Source organism: Echinops telfairi, unplaced genomic scaffold, assembly GCF_000313985.2.
Source record: "Echinops telfairi isolate 266 unplaced genomic scaffold, ASM31398v2 ScPeMD7_60;HRSCAF=208, whole genome shotgun sequence".
Taxonomy (NCBI): domain Eukaryota; kingdom Metazoa; phylum Chordata; class Mammalia; order Afrosoricida; family Tenrecidae; genus Echinops; species Echinops telfairi.
In genome coordinates this window covers 41,857,895-41,884,733 of record NW_022103958.1, presented here as the reverse complement: position 1 = coordinate 41,884,733, position 26,839 = coordinate 41,857,895, and the positions used below count along the sequence as shown (strand labels likewise).

At 52.3% G+C, this 26,839-nt stretch overlaps 1 protein-coding gene across 2 annotated transcripts in view; it reads left to right on the top strand.

The window, feature by feature from the left end:
- The window catches only part of AMPD3 (adenosine monophosphate deaminase 3), a 42,438-nt gene extending 20,155 nt beyond the window's left edge, over positions 1–22,283 (top strand). For both annotated transcript variants that reach the window (XM_004711537.2, XM_045290970.1), the window contains exons 4-15: positions 1,326–1,488; positions 5,495–5,714; positions 7,220–7,349; positions 11,334–11,528; positions 12,091–12,222; positions 12,320–12,483; positions 12,919–13,045; positions 15,499–15,662; positions 16,623–16,743; positions 18,181–18,354; positions 20,010–20,120; positions 21,647–22,283. In XM_004711537.2, the coding sequence (XP_004711594.1) occupies positions 1,326–1,488; positions 5,495–5,714; positions 7,220–7,349; positions 11,334–11,528; positions 12,091–12,222; positions 12,320–12,483; positions 12,919–13,045; positions 15,499–15,662; positions 16,623–16,743; positions 18,181–18,354; positions 20,010–20,120; positions 21,647–21,823 (1,878 nt within the window). In that variant the 3' untranslated portion in view covers positions 21,824–22,283. The remainder of the gene's footprint in view (positions 1–1,325; positions 1,489–5,494; positions 5,715–7,219; positions 7,350–11,333; positions 11,529–12,090; positions 12,223–12,319; positions 12,484–12,918; positions 13,046–15,498; positions 15,663–16,622; positions 16,744–18,180; positions 18,355–20,009; positions 20,121–21,646) is intronic.
- The last annotated feature ends 4,556 nt before the right edge of the window (positions 22,284–26,839 follow it).

Below are 26,839 nucleotides of genomic sequence, written 5' to 3'. Positions count from 1 at the left end.
CTCTTGCCTGCTAGGCAGTGGTTATGAGTTGGTCTGCGATCCACAGGGTCAGCAGTTTGAAATCACCAGCTGCTCCGTGGGAGAAAGATGAGGCTTTCCACCCTCTAAAAGAGTTACAGTCTCAGAAACTCACAGGGGCTGTTCTCGCCTGTCCTAAAAGTTTTCTACTTGTCAGTCTTGACTCCATAGCGGGGGCTTGGCGGGCTAGGACTCAGCTCTGGGAAGTGGCCTGCTCGTGGGCTTTGGGAGTCAGGCAGAGCGGAGTCTGAGTTGGGTCTGAGTTCCCCATTTGAGGAACAGGGTGGGATGAGGCCCAAACAGCTCGACGGAAGGGCTCTGGCATCTCACCGGGGTCTGTTAACTGCATGAGCTGGCGTGATGGCTTTGATCTGAATCCGGAAGCCAGGGTTGGAAAAGCAGCAGGCTGAGCATGCAGCTGTTGCTTGTTTTCAATTTTACACCTGAAGATCCTATGCGGTTTCTCGACGGAAAAGGACAGGACTTGTTTCTATGCCACCTGCCTTTGCCTCGTCATGTCAGGTGCGACAGTAGACCTTTGGTCGTTGGCAACAGGGCTATGCAGGCTGGAGCCCCTGCCTCCCTCCAAGTCACCTTCACTGTCTTCTCACAAGGGGCTTCTGGAAGCTCACCCCCTAGATTAGCTGGGAGGAGCCACACGACTGGGAGTCAAAGGCTGCAAGCTGAATCAGCCAAGCGGAAGCGGGAGGCTCAGTAGAAACCAGGGCCTGTTTGGAAGAGTCCTCGCCAAGGGAGTCACATGGAAGCATGACGGCCCGCCCGCGTGAAGTGTTGTCTCCCAAGGAAGCTCACTAGAGCCTGGGCATCCAGGATGCTGGTCATGTAGGAGGAGCCTGGTGGCTCAGGGAGCTAATGTTGGGCTGCTCATGGGAAGGTCAGTAATTTGAAGCCACCAGACGCTCCATGGGACAAAGATGAGGCTTTCTGTTCCCATAAAGATTCACGACCTCGGAAACCCTTCGGCAAGGCTCTATTCTTTCCTATGGAGTTGCTATGAGTCAGAATTAACTCACTGACTGTTGGTCATGCAGGCACCCTCTACCCGGTGCCAACCTAAATTCTAGACTCCCAGAAGGAAGGCAGGTGTACACCCCAGACCAGGTTGTTTGTACAAACAGTTGAGGCACACATGGGCCCCTCTTAGGAATAGTGGGAACTCTCTTGAAACGCAAGGCCCCCATGCTGGCCAGGATCAGCCTTGAGATCTCTAAGAACAGTCTCAGTTCTTGCTGTGTGGCTAATGCCTCTTCCCCCTTGCCTCCCCCCACCCCACCCCCCAACCGCAGATCACAGTGGAGGACTATGAGCAGGCTGCCAAGAGTCTGGCCAAGGCCCTGATGATCCGGGAGAAGTATGCCCGGCTCGCCTACCACCGCTTCCCGAGGACCACGGCCCAGTACCTGGGCCACCAGCGAGCTGACACTGCCCCTCTGGAAGAGGGCCTCCCAGGTACAATGGTGTGGCTGAAGGTGGGGTCTCAAACGTGGGCATGACCCAAGAGTTGGTCAAGACTCTTTGCTGGCTGGATGCTTTTCCCCTAGATGGGGTGTGAAGAGCAGGACCCCGATATTGGCGTCTCTTCCACTGGTGTTTGCTAGGTTGCCTACAGACAGGCTTATCATGCCCTTCGGGCCTGTGCCTGATTAGAACTGAGCTGTGGGAGATAAGAGAGGAAGAGCAATGAAAGACAGCCTGGGTCTGATCTTGGGGATTTCCCAGGGAGACACTGCAGTCTCCAGTCTCCAGTGCTGCACACTCAGACACTCAGCGCTGACTCAGGGGTGGGGTGGGGTGGGTGGGTGGAAGGCAGGTCAGGAGGCACGCTCCAGGAACAGGGAAGTGAAATATGCTTGCCTTAGGATCTTGCAACTTCTTGGGACCCCGGGCAAGACAGGTCTCTAACTCAGAGTCTCTCAGTCTGCGAGGCAGCTGTGCTAACAGTGTCCTCCTCCTGGGCCTGTGGTGGGGAGTAAATGAGCAGAGGTGCAGTTCTGGCTTCTAGCGAGGGTCAGGACGTGGTCGCTGCTTGCCTGCTGTGGATTTTAGCAAAGGGGTGGGCCAGGGCGGGGGTGGGGCTGGAGCAGGGATGGGCTCTCGGTGGAATCCAGTTGGCCTTCGAAGGACCTGGGAACGGCAGGGTCTGTAGGGTCACTGATCGCATGAGGGAAAAGGAGGCCTTACTCTTGAACGTTGGGGGCTGGGAGTAGAGGCCAGTCCGTGGCCCTGGCTGTGCCTGGCACAGGTGGATCGTGCCAGGCTATCCTCTGAGGCCTGGAATTGGACATCTGCTACCACTGGTGGCTCTGGGCAATCTCAGCTCCATTTCTCCCATCACCCCTTGCTTTGGCGAGGCTAGCCAGAACACACACTCCTGCAGAATAGGGTGCTTGGGCCCCGGCCGGGGGAGGGTGGAGCAACCTCCGAGAGTTCAGACCAGGTTTCCCTGCGGCCTTTGGAATGCCGTCTGCACCCCACAGGCCGAGTCCTGCACGACCACTGGCCCCCGTGAGGGAAGACTGAGCTGGCCTGCGGCTGGGCCTCGGGAGGGGGCATCAGTGCCCCGCTCTGCTCTTCTGGGCAGTGTGCTGTGAACCCTGGCAGAGGGTGGATGCTTAGGCAAGTCAGCCGCCTTGGTGGCTTCTGAGCCTGGGACACCCAGCGCTTCCTCCAGCCCTCTGGCTGGCAGCTGGGCGGCCGGATCCTGTGTGGACCTGGCTGGGCTGCTGAGACGCTCCCAGATCGGTTGCTATGTGTCTGCTGCTTCCTTCACCAGATGCAGGTGTTTCAGGAAACCGTGTTATGACAGTAATGAGACAGCAGCACCCAACCAAACCACCAGCATGGATTCGTGGTGGACTCCCAGCGACCCTGTCTGATGGGGCAGAGATGCCCCGAGGGGCTCCACGGCAGTCCTGTTGATGGAAGCAGCCTGCCTCATCTTTACCCCACAGAGTGACAGGGGTTCACCCCCTGGCCTTTGACCAGCAGCGGAGTGCATAACCAGTGTACCGCCAACATGCCTGCAGGGCCGACTGCTTTCTTACACACGCCACTGTTCATGCAGCACCGAAGGCCAGGGCCGTCTTCTTCAGAGACACGGATCAGAGAGGTAGTGTGGTTTGTCCAAAGACTCACAGCAGGAAAATTGCAAAGAGGCATGTTCTGCTTCCAGGGGCCTAACTCAGCTCATCACCCCATGGGGAGCAGGTTCAGGGCCCTTGGCATTCCCTACTCTGTAAGAAAGCTGGTCCCAGCCGCCCCTCCCCCCAGAAGAATTTACTTCAGAGGACAGCACTGAAGCTACAGCTCAGGGAGAGGGGCCTGTTAGATCAGAGCACACAGGTGCAAATGAAGGGGAGGAAGGGCGTGTTGAGCACATCCTGGCCCACCAAGCCTTGAGGATGATATCCCTGCTCAGAGCCGCCAATGCACAGAGAGGACCAGATGGCCGGCCCCACTATGAGACACCACATCACTCACTGACCCATAGCCCTACAGGGGACAACACTAGAGACAGTGTGGGAATTTTGTCCGATCTGACCCCACCACACTGAGGCAAAACACTAGGGAGTAGGGTGGAGGGGGCAACAGAACAACAAGGGGAGCAGAGCAAGGAAGTATCGAGGGAATACCAAAAATAGACTTTGGGGCCAGGGCATGGCACCCCATCAGACTTGACCAGAAAACACTCCTAAAGGTCAACAAACAGACCTTGAACTGTTTACAGGCTTTTTTTTTGGTCATTGGTTTTTTTGTTTGCTTTTGTTGCTTTTTTTTGCTCTGTCTTGTTTTTGTGCATATTATTATCTCTGCAGGTCTATCTAGATAAGATAGGTGGTATAAATAATCTGGAGGAGAAAACAACAGAAACGACAGTTCTGGAGGGGACATGAGAGGTGGGACGTAGGGGAAAGGAAGTGGTGTTAGCAAACACAGGGACAAGGGAACAACAAGTGATCCAAAATCAGTGGTGAGGAGGGTGTAACATGCCTGGTAGGGCTTGATCAAGGGCAATGTAACCTAGAGAAATTACTGAAACCCAAATGAAGGCTGAGCATGATAGTGGAACAAGAGGAAAGTAAAAGGAAATAGAGGAAAGATCTAGGAGGCAAAGGGCATTTATAGAGGTCTATATACAGGCATGTACACATGTAAATATATTTATATATGATGGGGAAATAGATCTATGTGCATATATTTATAGGTTTAGTATTAAGGTATCAGATGGACATTGGGCCTCTACTCAAGTGCTCCCTCAATGCAAGAACACTTTGTTCTATTAAACTGGCATTCCATGATGCTCACCTTCCCGATACAATTGCTGAAGAAAAAGCGGGTGCATAAGCAAATGTGGTGAAGAAAGCTGATGGTGTGTGGCTATCAAAAGATATGGAGTCTGGAGTCTTAAAGGCTTGAAGATAAACAAGTGGCCATCTAGCTCAGAAGTAACAAAGCCCACATGGAAGAAGCACACCAGCCTGTTTGATCACAAGGTGTTGATGGGATCAGGTATCAGGTATCAAAAACCAAAAAATCATATCATTGTGATTGAGGGGGAGTGCGTAACTGGACATCCCCTTACAGAGGGTCACGAGGAGGAGATGAGCCAGTCAGGGCGCAGTGTAGCAACGGTGAAACATTCAACTTTCCTCTAGTTCTGTAATGCTTCCTTCCCTGCCCGCCCAACTATCATGATCCCAATTCTACCTTAAAAATAATAATTTATCAATTATCAAGGGTTCATGAGGAAGGGGAGCGGGGAGGGAGGGGAAAATGAGGAGCTGATACCAAGGGCTCAAGTAGAAATCAAATGTTTTGAGAATGATGATGGCAACAAACGTATAAATGTGCTTGACACAGTGGAGGTATGGATTGTGACAAGAGTTGTATGAGCCCCCAATAAAATGAGTTTAGAAAGCAAGCAAGCTGGTCTTGTTTTGTGTCTCCCCAGGAGGTTGGTGGGGAGAAGGTCTTCTCATCTACCCTCTTGGCTCTCCGGAGCCCAGGAAGATTAGGAGGACAGGGACAATGATTTCCACTGGGCAGTCCCAGGTGCTGTCAGTTGACTTACTGGGAGAAGACGTAGCTGCCCCTTGTAACACCCCCAAGGGTCCTGGAGCACTTTGGAAGGTGAAACCCATTTCAACGAAATTAAAACTTTTTAAAAATGGAGTGCCAGCTTGGTGCCAGGGGGCGTTTCAGAACCAGGGGCTGTTCAGGCAGTGGGGACAGAGCAGTAAACAGAGCAGCCCTCTGTCTCTACCTCCAAAGAACTTCAATCTGATGGGGAGCAAGCACAGTGGTTTTTCAGAGAAATGTGGATGGTGGTAATGACACTATGGTCAGTGAGGGTGGGTGAATTTCCCAGAGGACAGGCCCCACCAGGGATGACATTTGGACCCTGTGAGTTCCTGGGGACAGGGCCCCTCTGCCATCACTCAATCCTGTTTTGCAGACTTCCACCCTCCCCCAGAGCCCCAGGAAGACCCTTACTGCCTGGACGAAGCACCCCCCAACCTGGACTACTTGATCCACATGCAGGCTGGCATCCTCTTCGTGTATGATAACAAGCAGATGCTGGAGCGCCAGGAGCCCCACAGCCTGCCCTACCCTGACCTGGAGACCTACACCGTGGACATGAGCCACATCCTGGCGCTCATTACTGATGGCCCCACGTAAGTCAGCTGCCAGCTCGCCTCTCCCTGCATGAGAGCTAATCTGAGGAGGGCCAGAGAGGCCAGCCCTCTGCTCTGGGCTTCCCTGCACGTACACCTCCCCATCTCCCATGCTTGTGGGGTTTGGTTGCAGTTTCTCTTCATTGGCCCACCCTGCAGCTCCCGGGCAGTTTGCCATTCTTTGGCAACTTACTCTGGTGGTGTAATGGGTTACACATTGGAAAGCTAACTGAAAGGTCAGCAGTTCAAAACCACCAGCCGCTTTGTGGGAGAAAGACGAGGCTTTCTACTCCCGTAAAGAGTTTCAGTCTGAGAAGCCCATAGGGGCAGTTCTACTCTGTCCTATAGGGTGGCTACGAGTCGGGATTGACTCAATGTGCAGTGAGCGTTGCCCTCTCTCTGCCCAGGCAAGAGAGGGCAAGCAGGACAGTGGAGCTGGCACAGGGATCCCCGGTGCAGTGGCTGTGCTGAGAGTGCCCTGGGGAGGGAGGGGCTTCGGGGAGGGAGAGGAGGCCCTGTGTGGTGTGATGGTTAATGTGCTCAGCTGCAAACGGCAAGGTTGGCAGTTTGAACCTTGAAAGAGGGTCCTGGTGATTTACGTCAGCCATGGGGCATGCTGTAGAGCAGTTCTCTGACCCGCGTGGGGCTACCACGAGCTGGCATCGACTCCACTGCAGCTGGTCCCTGGGGGGTGGGGGTGGGTGCAGGGCTCTGGGACTTCTTTCTTGCTCCTGCTTTTGGGGTTTATCTTGGAATGTCAGTCCCCAGGGAAGCAGAGTAGGCTCTGAGGTGACCTGGGCATCTGGCTGTTGGTCTTCATGATTACAGAGGACAGGCTAGTTCCCAGGAAACTCTCTGCCAAATAAAGGGGGCCCTTTTAGCCGAGATGGAGGGGACTGGCCGTGCCAGGAGGGTTCGAGTCGTGCTGCCTGGGGAGAGGCGGGAGAAATGCCCTCCAAAGTCCTGGCTCTGAAGCTCCTCACTGTCCCTCCCTGAGGCTGGTCTGGGCAGACAGGTGGTTGTACTGTGAGCAGGGCCAATGGGCACTTTTATGCTCGGAAAAGCCCCAGTGATTGGAGGTGAAGGGAGCAGCTGTTTGGGGGCAAGGGAGAAGATTGGCATGACTTATGGCCGAAGGTTCCTTGTGGTAGGGATGTGTGGATGTGCTGGGCACCCCCACTACCAGGAGAACCCTCCTTGCCCTTGAGTTCCTGAGAATTGGGGGTGTCAGCCCTGTCAGAGAGAGTATGCTCCCCTCTTTGTTCATCCGAAGCCCAAGTGTACAAAGCTACAAACGGAAGAGCTGTCTCAGGTTCCAAAGTCTGCCTCCGTGGGCCCGTGTTGTCATGTCTTGTTCATGTCACAGAGCCCCACAGAGTCAAGCAGCAGATCCCAGGAGAGAGAGCTAGAAGGCTCTGCCCCCCTCCCGGGTCCTGGCCCTTCTGCCACCAGAGGGTCTGCGACTGCTCCTCACCCGTGGTTTCTTCCGTCCCCACAACCTGCAGGAAAACATATTGCCACCGGCGACTGAACTTTTTGGAATCCAAGTTCAGCCTTCACGAGATGTTAAATGAAATGGCCGAATTCAAAGAGTTGAAGAGTAACCCCCACCGAGACTTCTATAACGTGAGAAAGGTGCGTTAGAGCCATGCCCCTTGCAGCCCCCTGACACCCCCACCCCGCACCCCCACCGCGGGGCTGGTCTCCTGTGTGAGGAGCAGAGCCCCTGGCTGAGGGAGGGCAGTGCCTAGTGCAGAAGCAGCTCCTTGCCTCTGGCAGTGCTTGGCATCACTGGCAGGGGAAACCACCACGGTCAGGTGGTGCACCATCGATCGCGTGGGCTTTCTTCCTCGGGAAGTGGGGCACGGCCTCCCAAGTGGCCGTGAGAATCACTTCTGAGGCCAGGCTACTCTTAAGATAGGGGATCTAGTCAACAGAAAGCAAGAGCTGGTAAGGCCACTTTGGACTTGGGACTGCCCTTCTGGGCCCTGACCTCTAGGAGCCCCTCTGGGGAGGGTAGTGGACTCCCACTCCGCTGAGATCGAGAGCCTGATGAGGCGAGAGCCTGGCTTCAGCCGTGGGCTGGGAGAAGCCTGGGGGTCGGCCTTGGGGATGTCCAGGACTTTTAACCTCCCAGCAGCATTGGTTGCTTCCCTGTGAGCCTTCCGTGTTCAGTCAGGTGGTGCCTCAGTCACTATGCAATCTCTTCGCCCTGCCTAGAGTGCACCCAGTATGCCTAGCACGTGCCCACGTGGGCATCTAAGAAAAACCCTTCCGTGGCCTTTCGCAGCCCCACCCACTTTTTCAGAAGGCCTGTAGCCCCCTGCTTCCAGCTCTGGCTCCCGCGTCACCCTGGTTGGAGTGGTGGTGTCTGGACAACCCTCTGCTTGCCTCCAGTCAGGATGTGGCTGAGGATCTCATATGGCATTACCATGCCTGTCCTCAGGGTTCTCCGACTGTCTGGGGGTGGGGGTGGGGAGGATGCATCCTAACCATGCTATGACCTGAGGGACCTGTTCTCTGGCACCTCCACCAACCCATAAACTCAGTCCCAGGCCTGCACTCAGCCGGCCCTGTGTCTGCCTCCCCTGGTTTGCTTCACTTCCCCTAAAAGTCTACAGTGGGGTGGGAGGACTGGCTTCTTAAAAGCCAGAAGGGCTGGCAGGGCCACCTCTTTATGTTGGTGGTGACTGGCGGTGTCCCTGACCAGGCCAGTGTGGTGTGGCCATGGGTCAGTGTGGCTGGGCTTTGTTGACTTAGCTGCATCATCATAGCAGTAGCAGGTGATGGGTTATGGCACCTTGAGCCTCAACCAGTAGGGCCGGGTCAATAGTACACGTATTTTCTGCTCAGATTAAGAACAGGGGTTCGTTGAGTTTGCCGCTTGGGGCCTGGGTTAGGGTTAGACATTTCACACTTTGCTCCGGGTGTCATTAGAGATACATGAGTTTCGCTTTCTGTGGCCAGCCTGAGGCTACTCCTGAAGCTTTGTGAAGAGAGCACTGGACTTGCTTATCGGTGTCTGCCATGGGCCAGTGTTGGCTTAAGTGTCAGGCATTGACCATCCTTGTTTGGAAACTCTTTGCTTAGACTGACATCTTAGGTGAAAGCAGGGAATTCACTTGGATCTTCTGGTGATTTGAAAACACTGATATCCAGTGACAGCCTCGTTCGCTTGTTCCTCAATAGTCACCTTGGCATGATAACCTTTGGATGGAATGCTTCCTGGATTGTCCGGCTGCCTTTGTCCTTCAACTTGGGGCTCACTGGGGCGTGTGCTTTCACCGTAAGCCGGGAGACACAACCGGAGGCCCTGAATGCACTGAGTCATGCTGAGGTGGTTGAACGAAACTGGACCAGCTGAACTAAGTCAGGCTGGCCTTTTCCTGCCCGCACCCGCCCCACCCCGCACACTCCCATGAGTCTAGCCTCACACCTGTGGTACCTGAGCCTTGGTGCTTTAAATAGTCTCACTGATCTGACATCCAGTGGTCTGTCTTCCTGGTAGGCAGCAGAAAGGGCTGGCAGAACCCTGCTGAGTAAATGATATGCCCAATGACAGGGGCTGTAGATCAGAGATCTGGTTTGGCGTGACAGTATTCCTTGAACAGAGGTCAGCCCGCCTCCCCCCAGCCCTGGCAGAGCGCCTGGTTGGCCGGCCACAGCAGTCATTCCAGAGTGAAGTCTGGCAGCTGGCAGCACCCTGACCTGTGAGGCCGCCGTCATCCTCACTGGGACACCCTGTAGGGAAGTCAAATGCTCCCTACCAGTCACCTCTCCGTTTAGCCCTGGCTCCAGTCCTCTAGGGTTAGTGGCTGAAGGGGGGGAGGGGGGGGGTTGCAGCACCTTTGAGCACCTGGACGGGGTCCTGCAAGCGGAGCACAGTCAGATGGGGGAGAATGTGGACGAGGGGTATGGGGGCTCACCGTGTCAGGTCTTATCAGCGGGGCTCTCGGCTTAAGATTCGTAAAGAGCATTTAGTAACACACATACACACACACACAAAGTTAATTGTTAAAAACAACAAAACAGTCCATTCTAGCATCTGTGTGTGCAGAGGAGATTGGCCCAGTTGGAGGTCACTGTGGTACTGCAGAGTAAGAGTAAAAGGCTGTGTCTCTTGGGGCAACCATGAAGCTGGAGAGATTGTAGGGGCTTCAGACACACTGGGAAGGTAAGACTGGCTGGACTGAGTATTGGGGAAGGAGGGGGGGTAGAAGATGACACCCACATTTCCTGAGCTGTGGAAACCTGGGATGGACCAGAGATGGAATCAACTTTTGCTACATTAAACTTGAGGGATCTGTGTTACCCAAGTGGAAACATCCAGTAGATATCAGACTAGGAATTAGCAGACTGCAATAGCAGACTAGGTATTAGCAGAGAGAGGAGAGTGTAAGTCAGGACCGGAGTGAGGAGCAGGTCACCTCTGGAGAGAATGCACACTGAGAAGACGAGCATTGGGGCCAGGCCCCAAGAAATTTCCATTTTGGTATTCAGAATGCGTCTCCTGGAGTGTCTGGAAAGGTGAGGCGGGACAGAAAAGGGGGGAAAGCAGGACAATGTGCTGTCCAGGAAGATGCACGAGACAGACCTGGAAAACCCCACAGGGCGTTTTGAGGACCCCAGGAGCTTCTCTCTGGTGCCTTCTGTGGGCCTCCCGCCACCGCGGGGTGTGGGAAGGAGCCCCCGCCCCCTGTGCATTTCTGCTTTAGGGTTTGCCACCCCCCCACCCCCCCCTTCGGGCTTAGGGTGAGTGGAGCTGTGGTTTTTTGGATTTGGGCACCTTGAGGTTTGGATGAATTGTATCCATCCAAGCCAAAGAAGTGTGCGATGATTGGCTGGTCCCTGATGTCTTCCTTGCTCCCTAACTCCCACGGGGGGGGGCGGGGGGGGAGCGTTGTTTTGGGAGCACTCTGGACCTTCAAAAGAGGTCGCTAGGCAGAGTGAGGTGTTGTGGAGCCTGGGGTGGGCCCTCAGGGTTTTATGAAGCTGTAGAGATTATCCACACTATGGGTTCATTCCAACACTATTGGAACCTACCACATATTCACCCACCTAGTCAGTCAACTACTACTTCACATCGGGCTCTGGAGGCTGAGATGTGCTGACATGGCTCCCGCCCTTGGGGAGCTCCCAGTCTAGGGAAGTAGACAGAGAACGATGGAGGGAACTGCCTGTGCAGGCTTCCAGGCTGGGAAGGTGCCTAAGGGATCAGGATTAGCTTCCAAGTGCAGGGCCCCTGGGAGATTGGTGGGAGGAGCAAGGCCTGCAGGCAAAGGATGCACCTGGGCAAAATGACACGGTGTGGAGAGAGAGGCAGGTAAACCAAGGAGCTGGAAGATGCTGAGCATCACTGACAATCTCTGAACTGGGTGACTTAATTCAGTTTACTTTTTAGAAACTTCTCCTGTTGCCACAAGGCGAGGGTGGGAGCCCATTGGGAAGTGGAGAGGAGAAAGGGGGCAGGGCTCAGGCATTGGTGGAGGCTGTCTGTGTGGCTCCTAAGATCTTGAGGCCCTGTAGGTCCCTAGTGGGAGTCGGGCGCCTTGGCTTGGTTGCTGGGGGGGTGGTGGTGGTGGTGGCCCAGCTCAGGGCCCATCGGGTGCTGTCTTTCAGGTGGACACACATATCCATGCAACGGCCTGCATGAACCAGAAGCACTTGCTGCGCTTCATCAAGCACACGTACCAGACGGAGCCTGACCGGATTGTGGCCGAGAAGCGGGGCCGGAAGATCAGCCTGCGGCAGGTGTTCGACAGCCTGCACATGGACCCCTACGACCTCACCGTGGACTCGCTGGATGTCCACGCGGTACGTGTGCCTGTCCAGGGCCTGCAGCACAAAGCAGTGTGTGGTAGGGCCTCAGTCCTCTGGGATTTGGCCTTGAAAGTGCTCGTGTGAACCTGACTTTGCAAGCAGTGCTTTGTCTTCCAGCACGGAGATCTGGCCAGCGAGGAGAGAATGGCTGGGGGGCAGCCAGGGGGGGCAGGGGAAAGAGTGGAACCTGAAGTCAGACAGACCCAAGTCCTCATCCCACTTCTGCCTGTAGGCAACTCACTTGAGCTTTTGAGTCCACCAGAGGGGCCTTGAACAGCAGCTCTTGTTTTATGCTGTATAAAATGATGAATTCCAGCTGCCTGGTTGGCTTTTACAAGGTAATTAAGACACTAAAGGAGGTCACGAAGGGAAAGGTCACCTTCACCGAGGGCCTCACAAACGGGTCCCCGGCCGACTGTGAGGATCCATCATGCTGGACCCTCAGGCTGCCAGAAATGATGCAGAAGAAAGACATGCTTATGGTGGCCGCCGGCTTGGAGAGAGGATGTGGGTGGTGAAGACAGAATGTGTTGATGGGCTGGTGGTCTCTCTCCAGGGCCGGCAGACATTCCATCGTTTTGACAAGTTCAACTCCAAGTACAACCCTATGGGGGCCAGTGAGCTGCGAGACCTGTATTTGAAAACCGAAAACTACCTTGGAGGAGAGTATTTTGCTCGGATGGTCAAGGTGCGTGAGCTCCCCCACCCCTCTCCAAGCCCTCCTCCGAGGGTGGGGCCCTGGGGGGGGGGCCTCTTGGGCTGACCTAAGCTCTTCTCGGTGGCAGGAGGTGGCTCGGGAGCTGGAGGAGAGCAAGTACCAGTACTCCGAGCCGAGGCTCTCCATCTATGGCCGCAGTCCTGAGGAGTGGCCCAACCTGGCCCGCTGGTTCATCCAGCACAAGGTCTACTCACCCAACATGCGCTGGATCATCCAGGTGCCCAGGATCTAGTAAGTGAGGCTGCCCTCCGCCCTCCAGGGTGCCAGTGAGTGCCTGTGGGCTGCTGAGTCTGCCCCAGGGAGGGTGGGGCTAGGCCATGTGACACTCGAACTCTTTCAAAGACTGTCTGTATGCAAAGCCCTGCCTGGCCTTCTCCTCACTGAGAGAAGCTGGGTGCGAACCCTGAGGGAGAAGGTGACCAGGTGGGGGGCTCGGTTAGCTCTGAGGACTCACCTCTCAGAACCCCGGTCAGCCAGAGTGGCACCGCTGGCTGGAGAACGCTCCCTGATGCGGGTGGGGTGGGTGTTGGTTTGCAGCCCAAAGACCTTGCTGGGAACTGCAGGCCTTGTTGGGGACTCGGGGTGCCTGAGAAGTGACTGGGGACCATCACAGATAGGCCACAGGGAAGCTGAACCCACTAATTAGTGAGTTTTCGCTCTCCCCAGTGACATATTTAGGTCCAAGAAGCTGCTGCCAAACTTCGGGAAGATGTTGGAGAACATCTTCCTGCCCCTTTTCAAGGCCACTGTCAACCCTCAGGACCACCGAGAGCTCCACCTCTTCCTCAAATATGTACGTCTGCGTGTCCCAGGCAGCTCCGGGGTAGGGGGTGGTAGGGGTGGTGGAGGGAGGCAGAGGGGCGTCTCCTCGTTGCCTGGCCAAGACCCTGGCTTGTGTGCTTCAGACAAGCGGCTAGCAGCCCCAGGAAATGAATTCCTAAAATAAGGGGACCTTGTCCAGGGAGGAGGAGAGGCCCCTTTTCCTCAGGGACATCCCTGGGGGAAGCGTACTGAGGCCAGGTGCCCGTGCTGGGAAGGGCAGCAGGGAGGGGAGCGACTGGGCTGAGAAGACTGGGCCCTCCCTGCCCAGGCAGCAGCCTTGCTTCTGCCGACCTTTCCACCCGCTTGGGTTGGCCTTTACCAGTGAAACTCCTTACGCCGTGCGAGAAAGCCATGTTTCTCTCCCGTATTTGGTTTGTTTCAGTGGTGGTGGAGGGTGGGGGTGGGGGTGGGAAGGAGGGATGAGGGGGGAGACCTAACAAGATCAGGCACCCAGCGTGGAGGGGGCAGGCGGTGAGTGGCAAAGTAGATCTCTGACGAGGAGGGTGGGGGGTGCAGAGGCCTGGGGCATGCAGAGGGGTAACTGAGGCTGTGTGTACATGTGCTTATGTGTGTGCATGTAGAGGCACAGCTGCTAGGAAAGGGTTTGAATGAGCTGAGGGACAGAGGTTAGGTTTGAGACCGGATCCTTCGGGTCCTTCATGTGGAGAATGGCCTGGAGGATGAGGAAGTTGGGAGGCAGGCGGGGGAAGAGGCGAGAAGTGTGAGTGCAGCGCTCCTGCGGCCGGGAGCCGGATGATGGGAGCTTGGGCCAGTGGTGAAAGCTCAGGGTGTTCAGGAGCACGGTGGGCGGAGGGCTGACACACATCGTGGCTGCATGCCTGGGCACAATGAGGAGGGTGTCCATGAGTGTTTCCTTCTGTTGTGCACAAGGTTGCTGTGGGTCGGAGCCAACTTGATGGCACCTAATAACATAGACAACCCAACAGAACCCCACTGCTGCCCAGTCGATTCTGACTTACAGAGAGCCTAAAGAGGGTGTGTGAGGCTGTAAGGCTTTATAGGAACAGACAGTCTCACTTTCTCCCGAGGAGAAAGTGGGTTTGAACTGCAGACCTTGTGGGTAGCAGTCCAACTCCTAGCCCTCAGCGGCCAAGGATACCTTTACCAAGTGTTCCAAACCAAACCAAACCCACGGCCATCGAGCTGATTCTGACGCACAGCCACCCTACAGGTCAGAGTAGAACTGGCCCTGTGGGTTTCCAAGACTGCAAATCGCTATGAGTAGAAAGCCTCATCTTTCTCCCAAGGAGCCGCTAGTGACTTTGAACTGTTAACCTTGTGGTTAGCAGCCCGTGTAACCTACACGCCATCATTTAAGCCACACAGTTATCCCACTGTCGTCACCATTTGGTGCTCCTCATTCATCGGTCTCCATGCGTGCCACGGTTAGACACAAAGAAGGACAGCTCATCTAGTCCTTAAACAGGCCCCATGTCAGGCACAAAAAATTGAAACGGAAAGGTCACCAAGTTAAAAAGTAGAATTGGAATGCAAATCCAGGAACCTGCCAGCCTGTGGCCAAGGCAAAGGTGGCCAGGGGCTCTGTAGGTGGAGCAGGGCTCAGCGGGAAGGTTGGTGGGACTGAGAGCCTAAGCTGAGCCTGGAGGTGTGGACGAGGAACACATCCAGGGGACCTCGGCAGACCTTGGCTGCCCAGGAGAGAGGGGTGGTTAGGGTGGGCTTTTTGTGCGAGGCCCCACTTTGGTTGAAGAGTGGGGCCCGTGAGCGCTGCGCAGAGCTGAGACTCCTCCTGCCCTCTAGACCCATCCAAGCCATCCTGAGCACCATAACAGGGATCCTGGCCCTGTCCTTGGGCACATGTGACTCTGTGATGGGCAGGATTCTGGCTGGGACCCTCATGGACCTCTGCTCCTCCGACCCTGACTGCCCACATGGAGAGAGAGGCTGGAAGGCTTGACAGGGGCCCCGGAGCCCCCAATTTGGGCGAGTTATGGTGTGAGGTGGACAGTCTTTGCTTTCCCAAGCACCTCTGTACCTGAAGGAGAGGAGGGGGCTGTTAGCTGCCCCTGTGACCAGTGGCTTCTGCAGGTACAGTGTCTCTCTGGGAGCCAGCCTGATGCCAGGGCAGCCAAGGGCCATGCAGGGCTCCAACTGGGGCTCCAGCTGAGGTCTAGCTGCAGGGGGAGGATGGGAGTTTGCAAAGGTTCTCCAGGGGACATACTGGAGCGCCGCACCGTTCTCCTCAAGTCCTCCAAGTCGTGGTGGACCTGCACGGGGTTGTCAGTGCTGAGAGACACGTGCAGGCCACAGTCCTCCTAGGTTGGGAGTGACCTCGGCCAGGCGGACGTGCCACCCAGAGAGAGACTTGGCAGCTCAGCTCTAAGCCCTGGGAGGCCTCTTTTCTGTCTTGGCTTGATGCTCAGGACCCTTCCTCCGGCCCAGGTGACGGGGTTCGACAGTGTAGATGACGAGTCGAAGCACAGCGACCACATGTTCTCGGATAAGAGCCCAAGCCCAGACGTCTGGACCAGTGAGCAGAACCCGCCCTACAGCTACTACCTGTACTACATGTACGCCAACATCATGGTGCTCAACAACCTCCGCAGGTGGGTGAGCCGGCTGCTCTACGCACACGGTGCTGCACGCATGCTACTACATATACGGATACTCGCCAGTATCCTGCACAGACACGGATCAGAGAGTGTTACGTGTGTACGCACACATGCCCACAAGGACACACATGCCGATGCAGACATACACCCTCTGTACAATGCAGGTACACACCACACACGTGCACACTCATGGTCATGCATGTACACAACTCTCACAAGCACTGCATGTACAACACGTTTGGTCACACTTGTGTTCACGCAGCACACAGGGCTGTGCCTGCTGGGTGATAGCGCTCCAGAACAGGCAACCAGACAGACTGAATCTGTGTCCTCCTGGCACTTCTAGTCAAGCGGCCATACCTGGATAGCCTCCCACCAAGGTACCCATGGACAGGATAGGATGCCCGGTGCAGCAGGACACTCAACCCGCCCCCATCCGGTCCCCCTGCTCCTGGCTGGGCCTTGAGTGGTGCCTCCCTGGCTCAGTCAATGTGAGCTGTGGGTGTGGAGACTTTGACTGGGGTCAAGGCCGGGAGGGGGCAGGTGGATGGGGACAACCTCATGTTAGTGGGCTGGTCCTGGGCGGGGCTTTTGGAGCCGGGTATGCCTCCAGCTCTGCCCCCTTTACCCGACTCCACCCCTGAGCCTTGGTTGACTCATGCTTTGAGCACAGAGGAAGGGCTTCAAGGGCTCCTGCCTGCCTTTCCTAATCGGGACTGGCCCTAAGATGGAGTGAGGGCCGGTCTCTTCCTCGTGGGACCCGCTTTCTCTTCCAGAGGTGATGTCTCTTGGCTCCGAGGAGCTCTGGGCCTGGACTTCTGCCATTTTAGGAAGGATGTTTTCTGGGCTGCACTGATAAGCTGGGTGGCCTTGTCTCTCGGGAGCTGGAGATACTGGCCCTATAATTCTAGGCCCCCCCGGCAGGGCAGACCCATGACCTGCTTTTGCCTACAGGGAACGAGGCCTGAACACGTTCCTGTTCCGGCCTCACTGTGGGGAGGCTGGCTCCATCACCCACCTGGTGTCTGCTTTCCTCACCGCCGACAACATTTCCCATGGCCTGCTCCTCAAGAAGGTGAGCTAGTGCGGGCCCTCACGGGGCCTGTCCTATCCTGGGCCCTCGACTCTGGGACACTCAGCCGGTGATGCCGGTCTGACGGTAGTCACCTTGGTTCCAGCTTTAATTACAAACACATTTCGAGTTAGAAAATGGAGAAATGGTGGTGGTGACGGGAACCTTGGTTATTACTTTTCTAGAGATGACCAGTATTACTTTTTAGTGTTTTCAGTTAGATTTCTTTCCCAAAACGTGTTTTAATGTGCTTGCTCTTATAACAAGACTCCCTGGTCCTGCAGTGGTTAAGCATTCAACAGTTTGCTTTGTCCCGTAATACTGCATTTTTCTGTGCTGTGATAAAACATCTCTCCTCATTACAAAGGCTGCTGGGAACATGGCCTATCCTTTGGTTGGTATCTAATTGATTTAAAAAACAACTCGCCAAACCCAAGCCCACTGCCACTGTGCTGTTTCTGACTCAGTGACACTAGGTAGAGCTTCCAGGATTGCGGATCTTCTCTGTAGGAGATAGCCTCATCTCTCTCCCATGGAGAAGGGGGTGGATTTGAGCTGAGGACCTTGCAATGATTAGTCCAACGCGTACCCAACAGCTCCAGTTGGACACAGAATACACCTAGTTTTTCACTCCTGTAAATGATGCTACCTTGAGCCCTGTACTTTCAACCTTCTCTGCATATTCGAGGTCACTTCCTTAGGAACGCTATTTGCTTAAAATGCTCCCATCCTGATGCCTGGAGGGCTAACCACATGACACATTTCTATGCGGGGATTCCAAGACATCAGAGACCACTCTAGCCCAGTGGCTCTCAACTTTTCTAATGCCGTAACCCTTTAATAAAGTTCCTCCTGTTGTGGTGACCCTCCAACCATAACATTATTTTCGTTGCTACTTCATCACTGTAATTCTGCTACTGTTGTGAATCTGGCGACCCCTGTGAAAGGGTCGTTTGACCCCCTATGGGGTCATGTCCCACAGGTTGAGAACCACTGCTCTAACCCCTTCCCATCCCTTCAGGATGGAGTGTTTACATCCTCAACCTAAAAGTCAGGGGCGAAAGCAACACAACAAAAGGGGGCATCTCCGGACGGACTCCCCTGGTGCCTGGTGGGGGCGGGGAGTTGAGTAAGTGGGTGGGGCTGGACAGAGGCTCTTCCTGACCTGAGCTGGGCCCAGCCAGGACCGTGGCTCCAGCCTGGAGCTAGGAGGGAACCAGCCCAACAGCAGGGAGGCAGGCGGGTCCCAGAGAGGACGAGGGGAACACAGAGGTGTGGGGAAGGAAGGGGAGAGACTGGGTTGAGAACTTACACAGCGCCCAGAGCTGGGTTCTCATTGATGAATGCTTCCTCACCCGCTGCCACCACCCCCACTCCCACCCCCCCCACCCCCGCGCCGTGTCTGACCTGGGTCACAGGAATTCGGTGGTTCTTTTGCAGAGCCCGGTCTTGCAGTACCTCTACTACCTTGCTCAGATCCCCATTGCCATGTCTCCGCTTAGTAATAACAGCCTGTTCCTTGAATATTCCAAAAACCCGCTGAGGGAGTTCCTGCACAAGGGACTGCGTGTGTCTCTCTCCACCGACGACCCCATGCAGTTCCACTACACAAAGGTGAGGACTTTGGGGGCCAGACGGGCAGTGAGTGTCAATCCCAGCAGGCATCGGTTTTAGCCTAATTCTCCACTGCAGGGGCCTGAGCCAACGGTCCGTGCTTTGGGGGTGGGACTAGGGAGTGGCGCAGGTGAGGCAGTCTTCTTAGGAGCCTTGTTGAGATGCCTGGACCCACAATTTCACTGTCATGTTCTCCTTCTTTGGCACTTCCTAGTTCTGTGAGTGTGGACCCTCTGAATCCCTTTCCTTTTTATCTGTAAACTGGGGATAACATTCTGTCTTCTGAATCTTTTTCCTTTCCTAAAATTGTCTCTCCCTCTGCCCCTACCACATTGTAAGTGTTTGTTCAGATACTGAATCAAAGGGCCTGGTGGGACACCTGCAAGTATTCAAACTGTTACCTACTGTCGCTTCACTAATATAACTTTCACCTGGGTTGTTACTACTCTGCCTACACGGTGGGTGTTTCTGGCAAAGGGAAGGGCAGGGGGCGTCCTGCATGGAGAGCAGCCGCGAAGAGTACCAGGCACATTGGTGGTGTGGATTCTTACGACAGTGGTTCTCAAACCTTTTGGTTCCAGGACTCGATGTTCTTAAACACTGCAGTCCTCAAAGAGTTCATATTCAGGTGGGCGCCAGCTATTGATATTTACAGTGTTTGAGAAATTAAAACGTGTATCCAATTAACAGGTGAGTGGGTTCTCCTACCTGCTTGGGCGTTCATTCTGTTGAGCTACAGGTGACAAGGGTAGAGAAGCTGCAAGCTGACACTGTAGACCTAGAGTTGGGAGGGGAGATTGAGCAAAGGGTCTTGGAGACCCTGAGGCTTTCTTGCACCACACTGAGAGCCCCGCTCCATGACACAGAAGCAAGGGGGGGCAGAAGGCGGGGGTTCACATACAGCACTTCACTTCTCAGAAGATAAAGCCCAGCCCAGCTTACACCCAACCCCTTTGGGGGTCACCACCACCTCACTGTGTGTGACCATTTCTCATTCTCCTGTTAGTGTTCCATCTCTGCCCTTGGCCATTTATTCATATGAGCTTTATGGTGGAGCCAAAACACGAGAGCAAACTTGCCGCCACTGAGTGGATGTCAACTCACAGCGGTCCTATCGGGCAGAGCAGACCTGCCCTTGCGGGTTTCTGAGACTGTATGTCTTTAGTGGCGTAGACTGCCTCCTTTCTCCCTCAGAGCTGATGGCTATTTCAAACTGCTGACCTTGCAGTTAGCGGCCCAACACATCACCACCTGCCACCAGCGCGCCTGTGCAGTTGCCCAGTGTTCCACACAGAGCGAAGCTGCTGAGCAGGTACTAAACAGGTGCCTGTCACAGGAGGGCAGAGACTGGCATCCCAGTGCCCAGCTCAGGGCTTCCAACAGCAGAGGCAGGCACTCACTGTGAGCAGGTCAACAAATTAGATGGGTTGGAGTTCTTTTTAATATTCTTTTGGTCACCCAAGATTTAATTCAAAGATGATGATGTTTTGTGTGCTTTTGATATCATGCCGACGCTGCTCGATTATCAAGGTGCCATGTTCTTGAAGAAAACTTCTGTCTGTGACTTGGTGCTTAATGTTTCGAGCTTGGCAGTGTGTTCAGCATGGCAATGAATATTCTGCCATCTAATGGATGGATTCTCGGGGCGGCTCTAGGAAGCGCTCATGGAAGAATACGCGATCGCGGCCCAGGTGTGGAAGCTGAGCACGTGTGACCTGTGTGAGATCGCCAGGAACAGTGTGCTGCAGAGCGGCCTCTCCCATCAGGTACTCACTTCCCTGCCCCTCGGTACCTTCCAACAACTGCCGCTGCATGCTGTAGGCACTAGGGGGCAGTGATGAGCAGAAGCTCCAGATTCTCCGGGAGCCTCAGCAGTTGTCAAGACAACCCCTTTCCCTTGCTCAGACCTGTACCCATCCTACAACAGCCACTCGCCCCACTGTTCCTTCTCTGGCTCCTCAGTGCATGCTTGTACTATTCACTCTGGGTTCTGCGAAGGGCAGACTGTCCAGCAGTACTGCTCCCAGACCTAGAGTGCTGGCACCTACCATGCTTTCCCGAAAATAAGAGTGTCATATTAATTTTTGCTCCCAAAGATGCGCTAGGTCTTATTTTCAGGGGATATCTTATTTTTCCATGAAGAAGAATACAGTACACATTTATTGCTGAACAACAAAAAAAAGGAAATTTACTACCTGTATACGGTACGGTAGTAGTTGTCATCACAAACCAGCATAATCAGACAAACTGAATCCTACAGTATCAAGAATTTCTTGTTACTACCATTATTTCCATGTACAACAGTCTATGGTACATTTACTCATTTATTCAATGACAGTCATGTCATCATCTTTTGAACAGCATCATAACAATCCAAACCCTTATTTTTGGGGGGATGACTTATTTCAACGAGAGGCAAAACTGTAAGTAGGTCTTATTTTTGGGTGATGTCTTACTTCCGGGGAAACAGGTTAGCAGGTATTCAATATTGCTTGAGCAGATGAATAGTGCCTAAACTGAGTAAAAAACCTTTAGGAATGGGGCTTGAGCATAAGTAGTTTTTTAAAGCTCCCTACAATTCATGGTTGAATTATGCATGTGTGCAGTCCTCTCCCTGATCACCAGGTGTACTGAATACCGACCTTGGTGCCACATGCTAACGAGGCAGAATTCGTAGTGCAGGCTGTCCCTGGAGCCCATCGCTTTTGACCAGTGAGCACAGAGGTGGGGTCAGACAGAGATTCCGTGTGGGGTGGAGATCTCCCAGGAGGCAAGCGCTGCAGGGACCCCCTAAGCTGTGAGAACATGAATTTGTCAGGGGCGCCCACTTGTGCTCTCTTGGGTACTCCTGAGAAGGCCGGGAGGAGCAGCATGGCTGTACCTGGTCTCTTGGGCCCCTGGGAACCTGTGCTGGGTGACGTCACTGGCACAGGAAGCAGGCTGCCTCGGGGATGTTCCTGTTGGGTGATGCAGCAGGAAGGGAAGCGGTCACGCTCCAGATTCTTCCTGGGTGGGTGGGGTTACCTGGGATGGCCCTCCCCGAGACTTTCCTGGCAGCGGCCTGGTTAACTCCTATCTTACCCGCAGTGCAGTCGGTGATGAAGGTAATGACCATGATTGCCAGCGCACAAGTTTGAGGGCCGGCAGGCAAGAGGAAGTTTGGAAAGCTGACCTGCGTGAGGGCCAGCCTGGGGGTGGGGGGGACCAGTCTGCCTCTCTAGGGCCGATGTTAAAGTCTCCTGCGTGGGTCCCCAAAGTCTGCCCTTTCACCGGCATTTGTATTGGTCCACAGGAAAAACAAAAGTTTCTGGGGAGGAATTATTATAAAGAAGGACCCGAAGGAAATGACATTCGAAAGACAAATGTTGCTCAGATCCGGATGGCTTTCCGATACGAGACCTTATGCAACGAGCTCAGCTTCCTGTCCGACGCCATGAAATCAGAGGAGATCACCGCCCTAACCGAATAGGGCCCGGATGGACGTGCATTTCCACTCTGGTTGTGGTCCATACCAAACCCGGGGAGGATGCCTCTGAAGAACATTTAAATTGGTCATGGGGGTGGGCACACTGTTCCTCGTCAGATCTCCCATGCCCACTTCTCTGGATATTTCTAGTAACAGAGGATGACTGCCCCAATAGATCAGGGAGCTGGTCACTTGTCTGAACTCGTTCCTACTTTTCCAAATACTTCTTTTGAAGCCGTCAGTGCTTGGATGGTTGGGGCCAGGGTTTCTCGTGGCCCTACGCCAGATGACGACGTGAGGGCTGCGGGTGGCTGCCACCCTCCTCTGCAGGCCCTGAGAGCGAGTTGGTAATTGTTCATCTCAGCCTCCGGCTGGCTGGCTGGCTGCCTTAAAATCCATTTCAAAGCTCCCTTTCATAAAGGGGCAATTTTGAGAAAATTAAAATAGAACACTTCCTTCTTGACAATCTGGTTTTTTTTCAATGAGTGTCTTACAAGTATTTTATTTAGCCCCTGCTTCTATTTGAGGGGAGCCCTGGTTACGAGCGGGGCTAACTTCAAGGGCAGCAGTTGGAAGCCACCTTACAGTCAGTCTAAGAAAACTCACAGGAGCCATGCTACCCTGTCCTATAGGGTCACTATGAGTCAGCTTCAACTTAATGTAGTTGAGTTTTAGGGTTTTTTCTGTTTTCTGTTTGGGAAACCGTCTTTCCTCCTCTAGCAAGTGAGGGTTTGGACTAGATGTATGGTTTTCCAATGCTGTTCTGTGAAGTCCCTCATGGGCCACTTTAGGGTCAGGGAAGGAAGGAAGGGGCTAAGTGTCTGGGGGCTGCCCTCCCTCCCTCCCTCCAAGTGATTTTGCTTTCATTCATTTTGTATCGGAGCGTCTAGATGGTATTTTCAATTGAACTAAGGGCTCCTGGGGGAAAACTTTGAAAAGCACAGAACTGGATGATCTCCCAGGAGCCCTGGTGACCTAGTGGCTACACTTTGGGCTGCTAACCTCAAAGTCATTAGTTCGAAACCCCAGCCACTCCGTGGGAGAAAGACAGGGTTTTCCACTCCTGTAAAGTTGTTTACCCTGCCCTATAGGGTAGCTATGAGTTGGAATCAATTCAATGGCAGTGAGTTGGCTTTTCTTGGAAGGAGCCCAGGTGCCAGGTGGCTAAATGCTGGATGGCTAACTGCAAGGTGAGAAGTTTGAACCCATAAGCTGCTTCTAGGGAGAAAGACCTGGTAGTCTGCCCCTGGAAAGATTGTCTGGAAAACCCTCGGGGCCAGTTCTCCTGGGCGCTCTGGAGTGGGCTCGGTCACCCAGACATCACACAGTAACAGATGATTCTGCGCCCGTTTGCTCTCATCTCCCATAAATGCAGCCCACGTCTCCTTTTCCTCATTGAGAGGGGCTTGAAATGTGCGTAAGGGCACCCAGCTCGTCAGAAAGCAGACTAGGACTAAGTTTCCTTACTCCTAATCCACTATGCCAGTTGGCCTCACAAATGCTAGATTTTTTTTAATCGCTGCAACCTGCCATATTTTTTTTTCAAAGGCAAAATTTCCCCTAACATACAGACTTTAGAAGATCCAGTGGACCCTGGGACTAAGAGGAAGGTATTTTTAAGACCAATCTAAACATAAGCTTTACCAATGTCCTCTTTATCGGTTGCTAGTGCCTGGTGTAGATAGTAGGTGCTCAGGGTTGCATCGGTGAATTCATTTGTGTGTGTGTGTGTGTGTGTGTGTGGGGGCAACTTTTAAAGTCCACGTGCTCCTCAGGGGTATGTGTTTCTCCACAAGCTGCTTGCAGACCTTCCCTGCCGTTTCTGTGGGCCCGTGTGGCCTACGGGAAGTCCTTTTTGAATCGTCATAAAGGTAGAACCGTCTTACTTTAGTAGACCTTCCTGCCCTGGTCCCCTCCGTCGCCTACAGAACAGTCTGCTCACCAGGCAAAAGTACATGCTCTCTTCAAGCTAATTATGAAAACCTACGCCAGACCAGCATGGATCTTACCAATTTGTCATTTTTTAAGAGCCCCCATTTGTATACATTTGTCCTAACACAGCCAAGTATTATATAGCTTGTCATTGTTGTTTTTCTGTACTAAGATTTTATTAAAAAAATGTTTGTTAGGACCGTGGCTCAATAAACAAAAATACTTCAATTTAATATTATTTAAGACAGTGTTTTGTTTGGTTTTTACTTTAAGAAAAGATTGGGACACGTGAACAGCTATCTATAATAACTGCTCATTTATCTTTTCCAAGAGCCCTGGTGGCATAGTGGATTGTGTATTGGGCTACTAACCACAAGGTTCCAGGTTTAAAACCACCAGTCACTCCTAAAGGGAGAAAGAGAGGCTGTCTGCTTCTGTAAAGACTTGCAGCTCTGGAAGCCCACAAGAATACACCTACTCTGTCCTAGAGTGTCACTCTGCATCAGAGCTGACTTGATGACACGGTTATCGAGCTAATTTACTGTTTACTAAGACTCAGACTGGGATGACTTGTACTAGAAAAGTGCCAACTTTCCAAATGGAAGCTCCTAGGCCCAGAGGTATCGCTTTGCTATCTAACTTTTTCATCAAGCAGTGTTGTAATTCATGAACAAAGCCAAACACAATCATTTCTCCGTCCCTGGAAATTTTAGTGGACCAGTCAACATCTGTTGGATTTTACCCAACAGCTTCTCCAATATCTTTCTCTAGCACACTAGGTACATGGCCTCTTTTGAATGAATGTCTAGCTTCTATTAATGCTTGCATTTGGAAACAAAAGCAATTATATATCAGCCAATGATTCTACAAGACTATTTTTCATTTTGAGGCATGTTTTCTCCTACTTACCTGAGAAGGTGTAGCTCATTGTCTCTGAACTGTTTTGTTGACTATCATCATTGCTCTCTGCCTCACGTGGTCTGCCTCACAGACCATGGCTCTAGGGCTGGCATTTGCCAAGGCCTATCTTGAGCCTTTACTTCATCTTATTTTGGATTAAAATAAAATTGAAAGCATAACCCCTGGGCTCTGCCTTCTGAATGCTATCTGGGTGAAACAATAGCTATCTCTTACTGGGTTTATAAACAGAATTGAAAACAATACATTGATGATACAGCTAAACAGTCTATACCTGAACTCCGAGTGTCATAAAGAACACTGAGTAAGACTGTGTTAAAAGGAACACAGATCAGACTAACTGTTCCTTGAAAAGTCTTTGCACCCACGGTCTGTAAGGGACGACGACAGGGTAAGGCGGTAAAGTTCTTTAAGATTCTAAAAATCTCCAAGGAGGCGCTTACGACTTTGGATGTTGTGGTCTTTTTGATACTAAAATATGCACTTCCCGTGATAATGTGCAGATGATGATGATGCACACTGGATATGGATAGGGGGTTTTCCACTTCTCTAACTACATTCTTATCTCTTGGAAACACTCCATCGAGTGGAGCACTTTATGCCTGGTTTTTACTGCTCAACCTGGAAAAGAGACACGCAAACTCATGAGAACGCCCGCTGCCGATGCGCCCACATCATAAGTGACCATGATTTCCCGTCTCCACGTGTCTCTTATTCCTGGATAGAAAAAACTTGTTTTAATGATGGAAGGAAGCAAAGTTAAAATGCCAACTCGCTAGACTACCTTTTTTTTTTTTTGCTAGACTACCTTTTAACGAATCCCACCACTTCCCAATGCTAAAAACCACTGAACCAAAGTATTATCACAGCAGTCTCAGGACCCAGGTCTACATTCGGCATAAGGAAATTAAGCCCCAGTAGAGAGCAAATGTTTTGAGAATGATGAGGGCAATGAATATACAAATGTGCTTTACACAATTGATGTATGTATGGATTGTGATAGGAATTGTATTAGCCCCTAATAAAATGATTTTTTAAAAAAAGGAAATTAAGCCCCAGTTGAAATAAAACATAGCACCCAAATATCACAAACCCTCAAAGCACAATATAAAATAGTCCACTAAGGTATACAGAAATTTAATATATAAGAATGTGAAATTACACGGTAAGAAAAAAAAATCTCTTAACTTTGCTAAACTTTACTTGGTAAGGATTATTTATTGCATACTTTATCCATTTGTTCTAAGAATAAAAGAATAAAACAGATACGCTTATTCTTAACCTCTAAATCCAGTATGTAGTCAAAATTCATTTGCTCAAACTAAAGTTCTATAGCATTATTATATGAATAAACCCTTTGTTATACAGTGAGGCTAAGAAAAATCTCATAACTTAGAAAACAAATTCCTTAGAGTTCCTAAAACCACACATCCTAGAAGGCACACGTTACATTTACTAACATAGTAAGTGCATTTTAGTACTTAATATTTAAAAAGGACAAAGCTGTACAGAATACAAAAAGTATACATTTCATCATTTAAACTTACAACTTTTAAGTTAGTTACTACAGTAGCTTCTACCTAACATTCACATCTAAAGAATTACCACCGAAGTTAGTGAAGTGAGCAGACAGCTGTGTGCTCATCTGTTTGATAAGGCTAATAAAGACATGTTATACTTCACAGTAGGTCAGTCAGCGTCTTGGAGCTCATGTCATAAAATAAAAACGTTCAGGCAATATCTAGTCACTGGGCCCCTTGTTAAATAGTTCCTTGAGAGCTGAAGGATTCTGGGGAACAAAGATCCCCGGCTATACTTGGGAAGATCCCAAACACTGTAAAGCAGATTCATTTTCAGAAACACTTTAACATTAGGCAACCAATTAAACTCAGCAAGTCTAATCCAAAAGGACAATCTAAAATCTTAGAGCTGGACAAGATCTCTGTTAAGCATCCATTCCAAACTCTTCAAAATAGTTTCCCCTGGAATATTACGAATTCATGGAGAAGGTTCAGGAGGTGGCAAACCTGGCTTAAATTTAGGTTAAAAAATGAAAACAAAACCTGAAAAACAACTACCATTACACAAATATGTTTTCTCATGAGTTTGAATACATGTGATATCACCAAAATAGTCACAGTATGCAACCGAAAAGTGGATGAAGGGAGA